Source organism: Elephas maximus, chromosome 3, assembly GCF_024166365.1.
Source record: "Elephas maximus indicus isolate mEleMax1 chromosome 3, mEleMax1 primary haplotype, whole genome shotgun sequence".
Taxonomy (NCBI): domain Eukaryota; kingdom Metazoa; phylum Chordata; class Mammalia; order Proboscidea; family Elephantidae; genus Elephas; species Elephas maximus.
The window spans coordinates 191,498,657-191,513,078 of NC_064821.1; the positions used below are offsets into that span (position 1 = coordinate 191,498,657).

Below are 14,422 nucleotides of genomic sequence, written 5' to 3' on the forward strand. Positions count from 1 at the left end.
AGATAAGTATTTTTCATCTTTCCCCCCAGCGGGGAAAAAAAAAAAAAGTTGCCCCGTCCCTCACATCCTGCAGGCTGGAAACTAAAATTTTCAAAAGCCCTCACTGCAGGGCCTATAAAGAACTACAACTCCCAGGGGGCTCTAGGGCCTGGCCCTTTACCACAGCCTGCTCGCTCCAAAGACACCATTTCCCAGAAATCCCAGCATCTGGTTCGGAGACGGCATTTCCCGGACGCCCCCTCGCGGCGCACTTCGGCTGAGCTTCAGTTCCCGGCGGCCCTCGCGGCAGGTTCCGGGTGTAAGGATAGTTCGTGATGGCTGGGGCTGGTTCTACGGCTGTGTCCGGGGCAGGGACTCCGGTGGCGGGGCCTGCAGGCCGCGACCTTTTCGCCGAGGGGCTCCTCGAGTTTCTGCGACCAGCCGTGCAACAGCTCGACTCTCATGTCCACGCGGTCAGGTGCCCGAAAGGGTGGGCGGGCCTCTTGAACCGGCTCTGTAGGGGCGGGACCGAGAAAGGGAGGAGCCAAAATGGAGTCTCCTGACGTTCAGGTGGGACCAAGAATCAATTTGGGAAATTGAAGCAGGGCAGAACGGGCAGGAAAGCAGGTGGAAGGTTAAGTTGAGGCTTGCTTCCCTCAGCACTTGAGAAACGCATAGAGGAATTAGCTTCACGAGCTCCTTAGTTGCCTGACCGTGTGGGCCTTGTATCCCTTTGCAGAGAGAGTCAGGTAGAACTCCGGGAACAAATTGACAACCTAGCAACAGGTGAGTGAACATCCTCCTGTACTCGGAATTCTCCCACACACTGTCACTACTTTGTTTTGCCAGCCTCTGGGTTTGGTTTATCACTTGCTTCCAGGACGTCAGGGCTGCCAGTGCACACCTTCCAGGGTTGCCTTAGGTCTCTAGTGGCTGTGGCCTGTGTGGGTGCAAGAATGTTTTCCAGCCCATTACTAGCCTACTTTCCCTGAGAACAGATGAGCCAGTAGGTGTTAGTTGCATCTGATTTCCATCCCCAGAACTGTGCCGCATCAATGAGGATCAGAAGGTGGCCCTGGATCTTGACCCCTACGTGAAGAAGCTGCTTAATGCCCGGCGACGAGTTGTCTTGGTCAACAACATTCTACAGAATGCCCAGGTAAAAGTGTCTTACCAACGGTGATTCTTTGCTTTGTAAGTGCTCAAAGTATTCTTCAATTTCCAAGAGGTGTCAAAGTCCTCAACACAGTTTTAAAGATCTGGGGAAAGAATTGTCAACTAGTGTCAGCCATAAAAGTTTTTCTCAATGCCTAGTTGCTCTTTTATGTTCTTATATATATCTTAGAACACTTTGAGATGGACCAAACTTGAAATATTTTTTAGCACCTAGTTGATAGTGACCTCTAAAGCCTTTCAGAGAGCAGTTAATTAGATTTCAAATTATGTTTTATAGGAGAGGCTGAGGCGGCTAAACCACAGTGTTGCCAAGGAAACAGCCCGGAGGAGAGCAATGCTGGATTCAGGAGTTTACCCTCCTGGTTCCCCAAGCAAGTAACACAGGCCAGAAGATAGGCCCGTGGCCTGAGTATCCTAAGTACTCTTCCCCAGCTGCCTTGTCATAGCCATGATGAGAAGACTCCAGGAGACACTTAAGCCCCGTAGACCTTGAAAGAGCAGTCAGTCCTATTATTTGAAGAACTTAAAACCTGACCCATTCATGTGGGGACCCCAAGAAGCTGGTGTACAGGACTCAGGATCCCAAAGGACTTACCATGGCTCTTGCTTCCAAGAATAAGCTGAGGCTTCTCTGTTTGATTTTTTAAACTACATACTCAAGACCCATCTCCTTCTCCTTCTTCAGCCTAGTTAACAAGGTGAGGCTCTGTCGGGTATGTGCCTGGTTGTAGGGCCTGGGCAGCATGTCCTCTATGACTTCTCATTTTCCTTTGTTTACAATGAGGATTTGGAGGAGGGGGCAGGCAGTCAAGGTGAATGACCCCTGTCCATCCTCTATTTGCTGATTGCACTGGCTTGAATATAGTAGTAGTGTTGCTAGAACCATTTAATTCAATAAATGCTTCAGCAGTGTTCTAGATTACTCTGGTATGTGGAAAGGCTTCTGAGTTGTTTGTACTTTAATTCACATAGTTTCAAATTATGATTGTGTTTATAATTTAAAAACTTATGTACCATTTTCAGTGAAGAGTATAGAAAGCAAAAGGAAGCGAGGGAAACTGTCGGGTGCCAAGGAAAAGCAAGACCAAGAGCCCCTACTAGGAAGTACTTTAATCGTTTTTCTTAGAAAAAAATTTCCAGACACTAACAGTTTACAACATTTCAACAATGAAGTACTGGTTGAGAGCAGTTTCTAGGAGTTGGGGATTCTAGAGTAATAGGAAAAGCAGTATCCTGCTTCACTATAGATGGATGGCATAGTCATAAATGGGAGACTTCTGGCTGCAGAGCCAGAATCAGAACCCAGTGGAATGACACTTCCTTCTCGAGTTTAGTTTCCTTCCTGCTGTCTCCCCATCCCACAGAAATGCCACCATGTAATGCCCAGTAGCCATCGGCTTAGGGTTCAAGTCTTCCCCTTAAGTAGGAAAGGGGATGAAGAGAGGGTCACTCCTGAGTCTCCATGCTTTCCTCTTCCTCTCCTTGAGGTGGTTCTTCTGTATTCTCCTCCTCTTCTTCTCCTTCCTTTTTCTCTGGTGGCTTCTCATAAGCTTTCTCTGAAGGTGTCACTATCACTCCATCCCAGGTTGATATTTCAGAAGCAAGATCTAAAAAAGAAAGGTGATTTCAGCCAAGTATCCCAGCATACAAGTCATGATTTACATGAAATATTAAGAATCTGAGTAGTGTACAAATTCTTTGTAGACAACAGAGACTATATAAGGAACCCCTGACCCAGTGGTTACTCACAGCTGGCATCACCCTCCTGGCCAAGGATCTTCCTGAAGCCTCCATGTGAGAGGATTCGGACCAGCGTCTGAGCTGTGTAGCAGACCATGTCCTGAAGGAGAGCAAAAGTGAGGTTAAATTTGCAGGGAGAATCAAAGTACCTTATAAAAATAGGAGATGAAAACAACTTTTACTCTCAGGACCAAAATCTTTGAGGACCCCAAGCCCCTGACCTCTCTCTAAAGACTCCATTTCCTTTGCTTTCTGGTCAGGAGTATTTACGAGTAGAGTAGAGCAGAACAGGCCATTTAATAGGTGTCCCAATACCTGCTGTTCCAGGGTCATGACTGTGTGTACTCTGAAGTTGCCACTCTCACAGGGATCAGTGATACCCACTGAACCTGGCAGGAACAGTCCTGCAGCCAGAATCTGCAAGCAACGCCTGACACAGAATGGGAGGTATTAAAGGAAGGTAAAAAAAAAAAAAAAAGTACAAACAGCCCAAAACCAAAGAAGCAGACTTTACCTGTATGCCACGTTGAGGGCCAAAGGCTGTCTGGTGGGATTGTTCATCACGGCATAGTGCCCCTGGAAAATAATTCTATCTTTAAAACTTTAAATCCACATGAGGAAAGCTGGTCGTCAGGACCCAGTCAAAACTGTCACGTTCAGAGGCAATTCTGAAATGGCTACTGAGTAATCTGAGTAACCTCCAGTATGGACACAATAATGAAATGATAGCAGTAAAGAAAAACACAAAGGAAGCACTGTAAGTCGGTAACTGACCGTTTAGTTCAACACTCCAAAAACCTAAGGAAGTAATAAACTTTGAATTGTTATTGGATTACTTGTCCACCAATGAAATTTCTTTTAAGCTTCACCAAATTTCAGATTCTGGTTGGTTTCAGAGTAATTATTCTTATGTAGGGATGGTCAAGAAGTCCAACTGCCCTTCTTTACTTACCAGTAGGTCGAGAATCCAAGGTGTGAGGGGTTCAAAGCCAGGAAAACGAATCCTCAAGTCTTTCAGCAGTCTAATGAGAACTTTAACTCTGAAGAAAAGAAACCGAGAGATATAAAAACAAAAACAAAACAAAACCCACTGCTGGCAAGTTGATTCTGACTCATAGTAACCCTGTAGGATAGAGGCGAACTGCCCCACAGAGCTTCCAAGGCTGTAAATCTTTACAGAAGCAGACTTGCCACATCTTTTTGTGCAACAGCTGCTAGGTTCGAACCTCCAACCTTTCAGTTAGCAGCCGAGTGCTTAAGCACTGCACAACCAAGGATCCAAAAATTAAAAGTAATAAAATCACGTACTTCCACACCTGAAGTACAGAATTGAAGCTGACTGTATTATTTCTAGAACTACATATTCCTTCTGCCAAGTCTAAACTTGGTTAAGGAAAAAAATCAAAATTAGATCACATCCAAAATAGTTTTGTCAGAGGAAATATGGGGGTATCCTATTGTTCACTGTAGTTAGGGGGATCAAGTAATCTTACATGTTCAGGGAGGGACTCACGTGGACTGAGAGGCGTTTTCCTCAAACCAGCGGGCATGCCGGATGGCTGCTAAGGCACTCTGCAACACCTTGATGTCCACTAGAAGACAAGCAAAGGTCAGACATTCCTATCATTGAGCAAACAATCGAATCCCACTATCACAGTCCAAGAACTTAGAAGGAGGCCTGGATAACTTAGCTCTTCCTTAAACCACTCCATGTTTTCCAGATTAGCAAACTGCTTGTCTAAAAATCACTATTTCTCCCTCAAGCCAACTCTAGAAGCACGCAAGAATCTACGATTTTCTCCAAAAGCTTATCTCCCCTGATAAACATTTCCTCAGCCCTTTTTTTGATTAAGTTCTCAAACTGCTTTCCTAGCTGTACTGTCTTTGAAAATTTCATTAGCAGGCAGGGAGAACGATCTCCAAATTAGAGAGGGAGATAGTGAAGTTCAGGGTAAACTAAGGTCCCTCAAATCCCAGACACTTTCATGTGGGCTAACAAGCTAAGTAACCTCAACAGCAATGTTACACATGTTTTTAATTTCCCCCAACTTTCCCAGCAGTGGAAAAAGGGACTAACAATGGAGTTCTGGGTCCAGTTTTCGGAGATTGGGTGGCACTGTTGTGATGAGAATCTTCACTGTAGCATCAGAAGAACTGATCTCAAAGCCAGTTTCATTGGTCAGCATGGTCAAAACTAAAGGAAAAAAAAACTATTAATAATTACATTCCATTAAATGATCAAAATTAAATCCAGGGTGGGAGTGGGGTAAACAGACAGGTTGTTTAAAACAGCAACAAGAGTCCAGAATGAAGATTTAGAAACAGGACTTAGAAGAGAGGTGAAATGGATTTTGAACACCTGAGGTCCCTGCCAAAACCTTTCCCAACAAAAAACTCTGCTGCTCTTCCATACAGCCTGACCTGACTTTGTTACAGGTGAACTAAATTATACTCTAAGTGTCATGAATTAAACTGGCTCCTATGGCCACTAAAATACATTTTCAACAACCAACTCAAACCTTCAGAAGGATCTTGTGCTCTTAGGCTTTCCACAACTTTGTTCCCCAGGGCAGCAACGGCTTCCACTAGATGAGACAAAAGGAGATAATGTTATAATACTTTGACGATGTTTTATGTATTTTTCACCACTAAAAGTTGTGTAAAAAAAAAAGGAAAAGAATTTTATGTAGATTTTCTAAACATCTCTAAGCTACTTTGCACACACTTTTAAAAGGGGGAGCTAAGGCTTGGAAGTAGAAATTGGAGGGCTCAGGGAACAGGCCAACCCTTCCTTTAGGAAAACCCTTTTCCTATAGCAGGGTTTCTCATCAGTGGCACTGACATTTGGGGCTGGATAATTCTTTGTTATAGATGGGCTGTTCTGTGCACTGTAAGATGTCTAGCACCATCCCTGGCCTCTAGCCATTTGATGCCAGTAATAAACGCACCATCCCCGCTCCAGTTGTGACAACCAAAAATGTCTCTAGATCAAATGTCCCCTGGAAGCAAAACTACTACCCCCAGTTAAGATACTGCCCTACAGTAACTGGCCATACATTTCTCACAAACACTCCAGAGTTTGCCCCTTATCACCTGAATACACATTAAAAAGAAAAAAATTCCCATTTGTCTTCTTAACTTTGAAGATTACTATGCCCCAAACCCAAACACTGTGTTTTGCTACCATGGCCACAAAGAGATGCACTCACATGTTGGCAGAATCTTTAGGATTACCACCAGGTCAGCCACATTGTGTCCTGTGGTCATTGTTCCCTTTTTATATGATCCTACCTGTCGGACTTCTTCAATTTGCTGTTGGAAAAGGGATTGCGGAAGAAAAATTTAGAAGAAAAAAGTCTGCCTTGTTCTTTTTGGAGCTCTATTACAACAAGCTTCTTTATTACCCAGATCTGGATGCAGCAGAGATCAAATCATATCCCCAAAACAACCACATGAGAGCCTGCTAAATCATGGATAACTGATAACGATGGTATGTGTCTCATTTCCAAGATCAGTACTACAAAGGAATGCCACTGTACTCTTCCACTTTAGGCTGGGATTTGGATAAAAGGCAACTGAAGAATTCAGACAGGAGCCAAGGAAACATCCATGGTACTAAGCCCGCCCTTTCCTAGAACTAAATCAACAAAAACTCACCACTTCAAATGTCCCTGGGGCCACGATCAAATTGTCAATCACATTGTTTATTTTTGTCACCAGAGAAAGGATAGAAGCCTGAAAAACAGCATGAAACAAAAATAACCTAAAGTGAAAAATTACAGTTTCTCAAGGTTTGAGTATTTTTCTCTAATCCCTTCTATACAAGCTGAGTCGGTACGAACATTAAAAAAAATCCCATTGCTGATGAAGTGATTCCAACTCATAGCGACCCTATAGGACAAGGCAGACCTGCCCCATAGAATTTCCAAGGAGCATCTGGTGGATTTGAACTGCCAACCTTTTGGTTAGTAACCAAGCTCTTAACCACTTCACCACCAGGGTTCCAGTACCAACATAAGGGCTTTAAAAACAATTTGACCCTGCTGGCCTTCAATATGCCAGAACAAATTTTGATCCCATAGATTCCCCCAATAAAAATCTGACTGCATATATAATCTGTTCATGTATTCACCTGGCTGTTTCCACTCATATGAGAAATGAGAATAATTAAACCTTCTGCAGGGTTTAGGCTTTGATAAAATTATTTTTAAACTCACCCATATCTACTTTTCTAACCTTCTCAGGGAAATCTCAGAAGGGAAGCCAAGAGAACATACCTGTTCAGCAGAATTGGGAGCAAGGTCCTGATTCCTCTTCAGCAAGGCCTCACTGAAGGATGTTTCATCAGGTGCTGGCTTGACCCGGGGGAAGGCCATTTCACACTGAACCAGAAATAAACAACTATTACATGTTCTATTTACCAAAAATGATATACAGGAAAGACTTATTTCTGCTGCTACAACAGAAAAAATGAAAATAGAAAATTCGGCACTTGGTTTTATTCCTGAAGATGTTAATACACGGATACAATCTGTAAGCAACAGCCATAATTTAAGCTTAAACTACCTTATTATTAACAGATAAGCCAGGAATACAATTAATTATCCAAAATAAAGATTATAATCATATTACTGACAACAGTAGCCAAAGAATTCTCTCTTCACCCTGCTGACAGTTTATGTGAAGCAATCTACAAAACCCCATACCCATTCACAGACCCCTTTTCCTACTCTACCCACCATTTGACTTCATTACAGGGAGATGTTGGGCTCCATCTCTACATCTACAGATAAACTGTGGCCAAGAAACTCATATTAACCCAAAGTAGTACTCACCAAATAGAAATCAAATGGGATATGAGGCACAAAGGGCCTGAACCTAAAACAAAAAAAAATAGTCTAAATTATTCACAACATAGAAATCAAATCAAATGAGATTTCTGGCACAAGCCAAAACAATGTTTTTATGTTTCCTTCCAAAAATTTGGTTTTCTAGCACCTCTTACATGCTGAAATCAAGAGGTACGTACATCTTTTAGCATTCCAGAGGTCACTGAGCCTCCTAAACATATAAAACTTTGAGAGAAAAAAATGATCACTCAAAATTATAATTGCATACTGCACCCCAACCTTTCACCCAACCACTGACAACTGGTAAATATGATCATATATCGTGGTTATAATGTATGAGGAATTTTGAAAACATGTCTGTCCTCCGAATCAGTGAGAGTCTGCTGGGGGGTATCCTTGTTAGGAAAGTGGGGTCAAACTCATCATTTAACAGGACAGCATGTATTGCTAAACCATAGATGGACCTCACAAAAGCGGACCATTTACTCTTATTTAGGTGTTTCAAACAGGAACCAACCAGTGCAAAGATGTTAAAAACTGGCACTCACCCTCCTCCTGGACCACCTCTGGAGCCAAAGCGCCCACCCCGACCACGGCCTCTGTCACCCCTAGAAATGCATAAGAGGATTTTATTTTCTCTTGACTTCAATGAAAGCATCTCCACTCTACCAGCCACATCATTTCAAGCTAGCCTGCCTCCATCGCTCTAAACCTCCCTTGGGAAGTCAAGCGACCCCCATCCCAATCATTTACACTTCTCCCCCAGCCCCTCCCCTAGGACCTCCTCATTCTGGATAATCACAACCCATACGCCAGGTAATGACGGGGCCCAGATACCGAGGCCCTACGAGAAACACACCATAATCCCTAGGACACGCCAATCCTAATACTTCTGGGACTATCAATAACATAGGCGCATATACTCTATCAAGCACTTGGCATTGAGGATGAATGCGACACGTTCCAGCCTGCTCAGTCTCAATGGGGGGTACTCCTCCCGGGACCTGAGCACACCCCCGTTACCTAAGCCCCTAAAGGACGAAGGTGTCAAACCCGCCTCCCCACTTCCAGGACCCACCCCATTCCCAGGCCCCAGTTTCCCGACCCGACCGGCCTCCGACCCCTCCCCGTCTTCCAGGACAGGAGTTATCAGGTCGTAGGCTAGCCCTCCGATATGCGGCCTCTTCAGCTCCTCCGACTTCCCCAAAATTCCAGTCAAATACTGAAAACATTCCTAGGGCACCCTGGCCCCCTTACCTCATGGCGCCCTAAATCCCGAACAATGGAGGCCACACAAACCGCCTCTTCCCTCCCGAGGAGCCAACAACTGTGGAGGCCGCTTGCCGGCGTGTCCCAACAAAACCCGGCGCGATTGGCTCCCGCCTTACCCCATCGCTTACGCCTATTGGTTTATCCTGGCAAACCGGAGAACCAATTAAAAAAAAAGCATGGTGTGTCAGGAATCAGCCAATAAGAGCAGGTTTAACAGCAAAGGCTACAATTTTTGAACAGACGCTAGATGGCGCTGTGCAACAAATCAGACACCCCCCCCCCCCCCCCCCCCCAGTACATTGAAAACTTTCTATATGAGTTTTGTGACACAGCCTTACCAGGTAGCAGAGTGGCGCAGCGGAAGCGTGCTGGGCCCATAACCCAGAGGTCGATGGATCGAAACCATCCTCTGCTATCCGGAAGCTTTTTGATTGCCCCAGCAAGAAGAATTTGCGTTATTTCAATTTCTTTAGTAGATGTGAGCTTCATGTTTCTAATTTCTCCTGCCTCAAAAATGCGGCATTCGGAAGCTGTGTTTAACACTAGCAAGTGAGATGGGGATTTTAGCTATTTCAGGCAGCAGTGCAGAAAGCTAGAAACTTGAGACAAGAGAAGCTAATTTCAGAGAGGAAAAACCCTGAATGGTGAGGGATTACAAAGAAAACAGAAGCACGTCTTGGAGAGATGACTCAGATGATGGGACCCTGGGAAGCGGCAAGGAGAAAAGTAGCGAACCATCCCTATTCTCCAGCTTCGCTCCAGTTCTCGCCTCACTTTACAAATTCTCTGGAATATTTCATCCTTCAACCAGGTTTCGTCAACAACATGTACGGATTTACTGTATTTGCATTTAAATCCATCGTATTACTATGTGCTCTCTGTTGTCTCACCTGTAATCCCTTTTCTCCCCTTTCTTGCCTTCTTTTGCATTCATAGAGTAACGTTTATTATTCCGTCCCTCCCTCCCCCATCAATTGAAAATTACATACATTTTTTTCTACTTCTTAATGTTGAGTAATGTATTATGCCCATGTAACCACCACCCAGGTTAAAACAAAGAACATTTCCATGACCTCCGAAAATCACTTCACACCCCTTTGCCCTGCCCCTAGAGGCAATCACTATTCTGATCTCTATTATTATGGATTAGTTTTTGTCGGTCCTTGAACTTCATATAAGTGGACTTATACTGTATGTACTCTTTTATGCCTGGCTTCTTTCGCTCAACTCGTTTTGAGATGCTCGCACAGATTTGCATTGATCAACAATTTATTCTTTTTTATTTCTGAATAGCATTCCCTTGTGTAAATATATCACCATTTGTTTATCCATTCTCCTGTTGATGATGTCAGGACCGAAAACAGGCTGAGACATGCAAACACTTTTGGGTTGTTTCCATTTGAGGTCATATATGTAAAGCTGCTATGAACATTTTTGTAAAAGATTTCTTGGGGTCCTATACATTCATTAATCTCGGGTAGGTGTAGGTGTGTATATGTACAGTATTTAAATTCTATATTTTAAGTCTCAGAAGACTTTAATACTTATTTATTAAATTAATGGTCATTTAGAGGAGCCCATATGTGTGCCATTTTAATGCTCTTTATACCTTCCTGCATCTCCAACCTTCCATCTGGGGTAATACTCCTTCCGCCTGAAGAATACCCTTTAGAATTCAGTGCTTCCCTACTGGTGGCTGACTCTCTTGGTTTTGGTTTGTCTGAATATATTTTTATTTCACCGTTGTTACTGAAGGATATTTTCTCTGGGTATGGAATTCAAGCTTGAAAGTTATTTTCTTGCAGCACCTTTACAATATTATTCTACTGTCTTATGGCTTCCATTTTTTGCTGTAGAAAAAACACTTGTCAGTCTAATTGCTGCTCCTTTGAAAGTAATCTATCCTTTTTTTTTTCTTTTTTAAATATTTTTTCTTTGATTTAGTTTTCTACAGTTTTATTCTGCTGGGTCCAGGTATGGATTTTCTTTTTCTTAACCTTGTTTGAGGTTTGTTGAGCTTCAAGAATCCATGGCTTGACGCCTTTCATGCATTTTTAAACTTCTCAGCCACCTCTCTCCAAATATTGCTTCTACTCTATTATTTCTCTCCTTCCTGAAATTCCAAGTAAAGGTGTGTTGGCCTTTCTCACAGTATCCTCTATGTCTCTTTCATGTTTTCCTTTTCTTTTTTGTTTGTTCGTTTGTTTTCCATGCTTTATTCTGGGTAGTTTCTTCTGTCCTTTCTTCCAATTCACTAATTGATCCTCAATCAAGTCTAACCTGCTGTTAAATGTATCGATTGATCCTTAATTTTGGCTTTTGAATATTTTGGTTCTGGATTTTCTACTTACTTTTTTTTTTTAATAAAAGCTCATCTTTCATGAAATAAGAATCATTATATAGCTTTTAATGTCAAATCAAAGAACCATACTATTGGAAATACAGCACTGTCCCATTCCCACAAAAGTAATCTATTTACTTCAGGTTAACTCTTCTCCTAAATTTCCCCTAGGAGTCCAGCCTTTCGGGGTCGGTCCTAACCTAAAACAGGAAGGTAGTTTACCAGAGTCCTCACCTTTGGGGATATTTGCATTCCAATTTTTGTCTCACTAGCCTTACCACCTGTCTGTCACTTTGTCATATTGTGGTGACTTGCATGTTGCTGTGATGCTGGAAGCTATGTCACGAGTATTTCAAATACCAGCAGGGTCACCCATGGTGGTCAGGTTTCAGTGGAGCTTCCAGGCCAAGACAGACTGGAAAGGAAGGCCTAGCAATCTACTTCTGAAAATTAGCCGGTAAAAATCTCCTGGATCACAACAGAATAGTTTCCAATATAGTGCTGGAAGATGAGCCCCCTAGGTTGGAAGGCACTCAGAATACACAGTGACTGCAACAATGGACTCCAGAATGCCAAGGATCGTGAAGATGGTGTAGGACCGGGCAACCTCCTATTCCATTGTAGATGGGATCGCCATGAGTCAAATCCACTGAAAAGCAGCTAAGAAAAACAACAGCCCGCCAGCCTATTTTCTGCCACCAGTTCTGGATCAGCAAATGAACCCAGGGCAAAAACAGCCCTACAGCTGGGCTCAGCTCTTTGTTTTCTTGTCCTTTCATCTCTCAGACCAACAATTCCTCACTATCTTATTAGTTCTTTGATTTTTGAAAAAATATTTCTTTCAGCACTTGTAGTTGTCTCCAGCTCAGTTATTTAGTCCAGCGATATTGAAAGAGGAGCTCAATAACCATATTTTTCGCAAATAACCTGCACACCTAAATAACGTATCCACACATATAACGCACATACTGCCTAGGAAAATAACGTGCAAGGGGGTTGCTCCGTTGGCAAAAACATAATACGTGCATCATTTGCATAACAACTCAGGGCTAAACTGTATATCTAGTCCAGTCATTTCTTCTGACTCCAGCTCCACTAACCTAGTAGCTAATGAGACACCTCCATTTGGGTATCCACAGTCTTCTCAAACTCAACAGACTAAAATTGTTTTCATCCCCACCCAGCCTCAGTTATTTGTAAACTGTCTTCCCTTCCCAAAAATCTAATTGATTCTACTTTTGAAACATCTCCTATCTACCTCCACTGCCTCTGGAGCCCCCCTTACAGGATACAGACATTAAGCAATCCTTAGTCTATCACTGTCATGGATTGAGTTGTGTCCCCCAAAAATGTCTGTCAGCCTGGCTGGGCCATGAGTCCCAGTATTGTGTGATTGTCCACCATTTTATGTGATTTCCCTATGTGTTGCAAGTCCTATCACTATGATGGAATGAGATGGATTAGTGGCAGTTATATTGATGAGATATACAAGATTAGATAGTGTTTAAGCCAATGTCTTTGAAATATAAAAGAGAGAAGCAAGCAGAGAGACAGGGGAACCTCATACCACCAAGAAAGCAGCGCCAGGAGCAGAGTGCGTCCTTTGGACCTGCCGTTTCTGCACTGGGGTGCTCCCAGACCAAGGGAAGATTGATGCATCACAAGGACCTTCCTTCAGAGCCAACAGAGAGAATCTTCCCCTGGAGCTGCGCCCTGAATTCGGACTTCTAGCCTAGCGGACTGTAAGAGAATAAATTCTCTTTGTTAAAGACATTCACTTGTGGTATTTCTGTTATAGCAGCACTAGATAACTAACACAGTCACACAAAAGCTTTCAGGGTCTGCCCTTAGCAGCAGCTTCTCCTCCTCAGTCATTCCCGTGTGCAAACACCTTACGTGCTAGGTCAGTCTGAAAACAACTCCTACCATGACTAGGCAGGTGATGTGAATGAGTGAAGCAGGGTAGGAACTTGGATGAACTAGGCTCATCCAAAGGAGCTGAGGAGTAATTTGTTCCAGTTGATTGATTATGGGGGCTGCAGGACCGATATTGCCTGCTCCTCCGATATTTCAAGAAAAGCCAGAAATTGAGATGTTTACGTGTCGTCTGCTAATTTTTTAATGCGGGAAATGAAATAAAATATAGGTAGAGAGTGAAGGCCAAACAAAACATGCCTGCCATCTGAATTTGGCCCGTGAGCGCCATTTGCAACCTCCGCTCTAGACCATAACAATATTCAAAATTCTCCTAGAATTCCGTATATAGGAACGATACTTCAGTATTCTGTTCTCTCTGCACAGAATAGCTTTCTTAACCTTCAATTCTTGTCGAATTATTTGTAAATTTTCCTGATCCCCAATCCAGGCAGAATTCATAGCTCTTATCTGAGCACTCTGTGGTGCAATAGGTAAGCCTTTGGCTGCTAACCAAAAGGTCGGCAGTTCGGATCCACCAGCTGCTCCTTGGAAACTGTGGAGCTGTTCCAATCTGTCCTACAGGGTCACTGTGAGTCCGAATCGAATCGACGGCAACGGGTTTGGGTTTTTATGCTTTAAATGTGGGCATCTTAGCAATTTATCCATCTCTCTGTTGTAGTGCTTAACCATATTGTATTGCGCTATTTGTCCCAAACAGAGCTCCTCAAAGGCACGGACTATATACACGCATCAAGCCGGGCGCTTGAACCATAGTCGGTCCTTTGGCAATGTGCGCTGAATCGATGAAGTTTGATCTGTCCTGCCTACGCGCAGGATTGGGGGGTTAGCGACGCAATACCGTCAATGACTTCCACTGACCATTAGAGGGCAGACTGACTCCACGGAGGTCTGGACCAGCTGCCCAACCGTCCAATGCCCCAAATTGTTCTTCCCAATTGACACCTCCACAGGTCATTTCTAACGCCTTCTCCCACCGCCGCAGATCGCATTTTAGCAATCTTCTACAACACAGAGCAAACACATCCACTTTCCGGAAGCGGCCCTGAGGTCACACCTTCCCACCCACCCACCCACCCGAAAAACCAACTTCTTTCAACCTTTTGGGAACTAAAGAGTTAACTCTGTC

At 43.5% G+C, this 14,422-nt stretch overlaps 2 protein-coding genes and 1 non-coding gene across 5 annotated transcripts; 2 read left to right on the forward strand and 1 right to left on the reverse strand.

Annotated features, from left to right (window-relative positions):
* Positions 1–266: 266 nt before the first annotated feature.
* SNAPIN (SNAP associated protein) lies at positions 267–7,226 on the forward strand. 3 transcript variants are annotated; one of them, XR_007516827.1, is made up of 5 exons: positions 267–457; positions 719–765; positions 1,020–1,138; positions 1,433–1,853; positions 7,140–7,226. XR_007516827.1 is itself a non-coding variant. In XM_049880560.1 (4 exons), exons 1-4 carry the CDS (start codon positions 315–317, stop codon positions 1,532–1,534), a joined length of 411 nt encoding a protein of 136 aa, XP_049736517.1. In that variant the 5' UTR covers positions 267–314; the 3' UTR covers positions 1,535–2,077. The 3 variants fall into 3 exon arrangements, 1 of the variants encoding a protein (XP_049736517.1); XR_007516826.1 differs by lacking the exon at positions 7,140–7,226 and adding an exon at positions 6,304–6,559; XM_049880560.1 differs by lacking the exon at positions 7,140–7,226 and having other exon boundaries at positions 1,433–2,077.
* Positions 2,251–9,109, reverse strand: ILF2 (interleukin enhancer binding factor 2). The gene is made up of 14 exons (XM_049880559.1): positions 9,003–9,109; positions 8,294–8,353; positions 7,731–7,773; positions 7,173–7,277; positions 6,553–6,630; positions 6,105–6,207; positions 5,415–5,480; positions 4,973–5,089; positions 4,409–4,487; positions 3,848–3,935; positions 3,410–3,471; positions 3,211–3,325; positions 2,905–2,995; positions 2,251–2,762 (listed from the first exon to the last, which is right to left on the reverse strand). The coding sequence occupies exons 1-14, from the start codon at positions 9,005–9,007 to the stop codon at positions 2,602–2,604; spliced, it is 1,173 nt and encodes a 390-aa protein (XP_049736516.1). The 5' UTR covers positions 9,008–9,109; the 3' UTR covers positions 2,251–2,601.
* A 251-nt stretch (positions 9,110–9,360) lies between these two features.
* TRNAM-CAU (transfer RNA methionine (anticodon CAU)) lies at positions 9,361–9,432 on the forward strand. The gene has a single exon. It is a non-coding gene; the product is annotated as a tRNA-Met (tRNA).
* Positions 9,433–14,422: the final 4,990 nt, after the last annotated feature.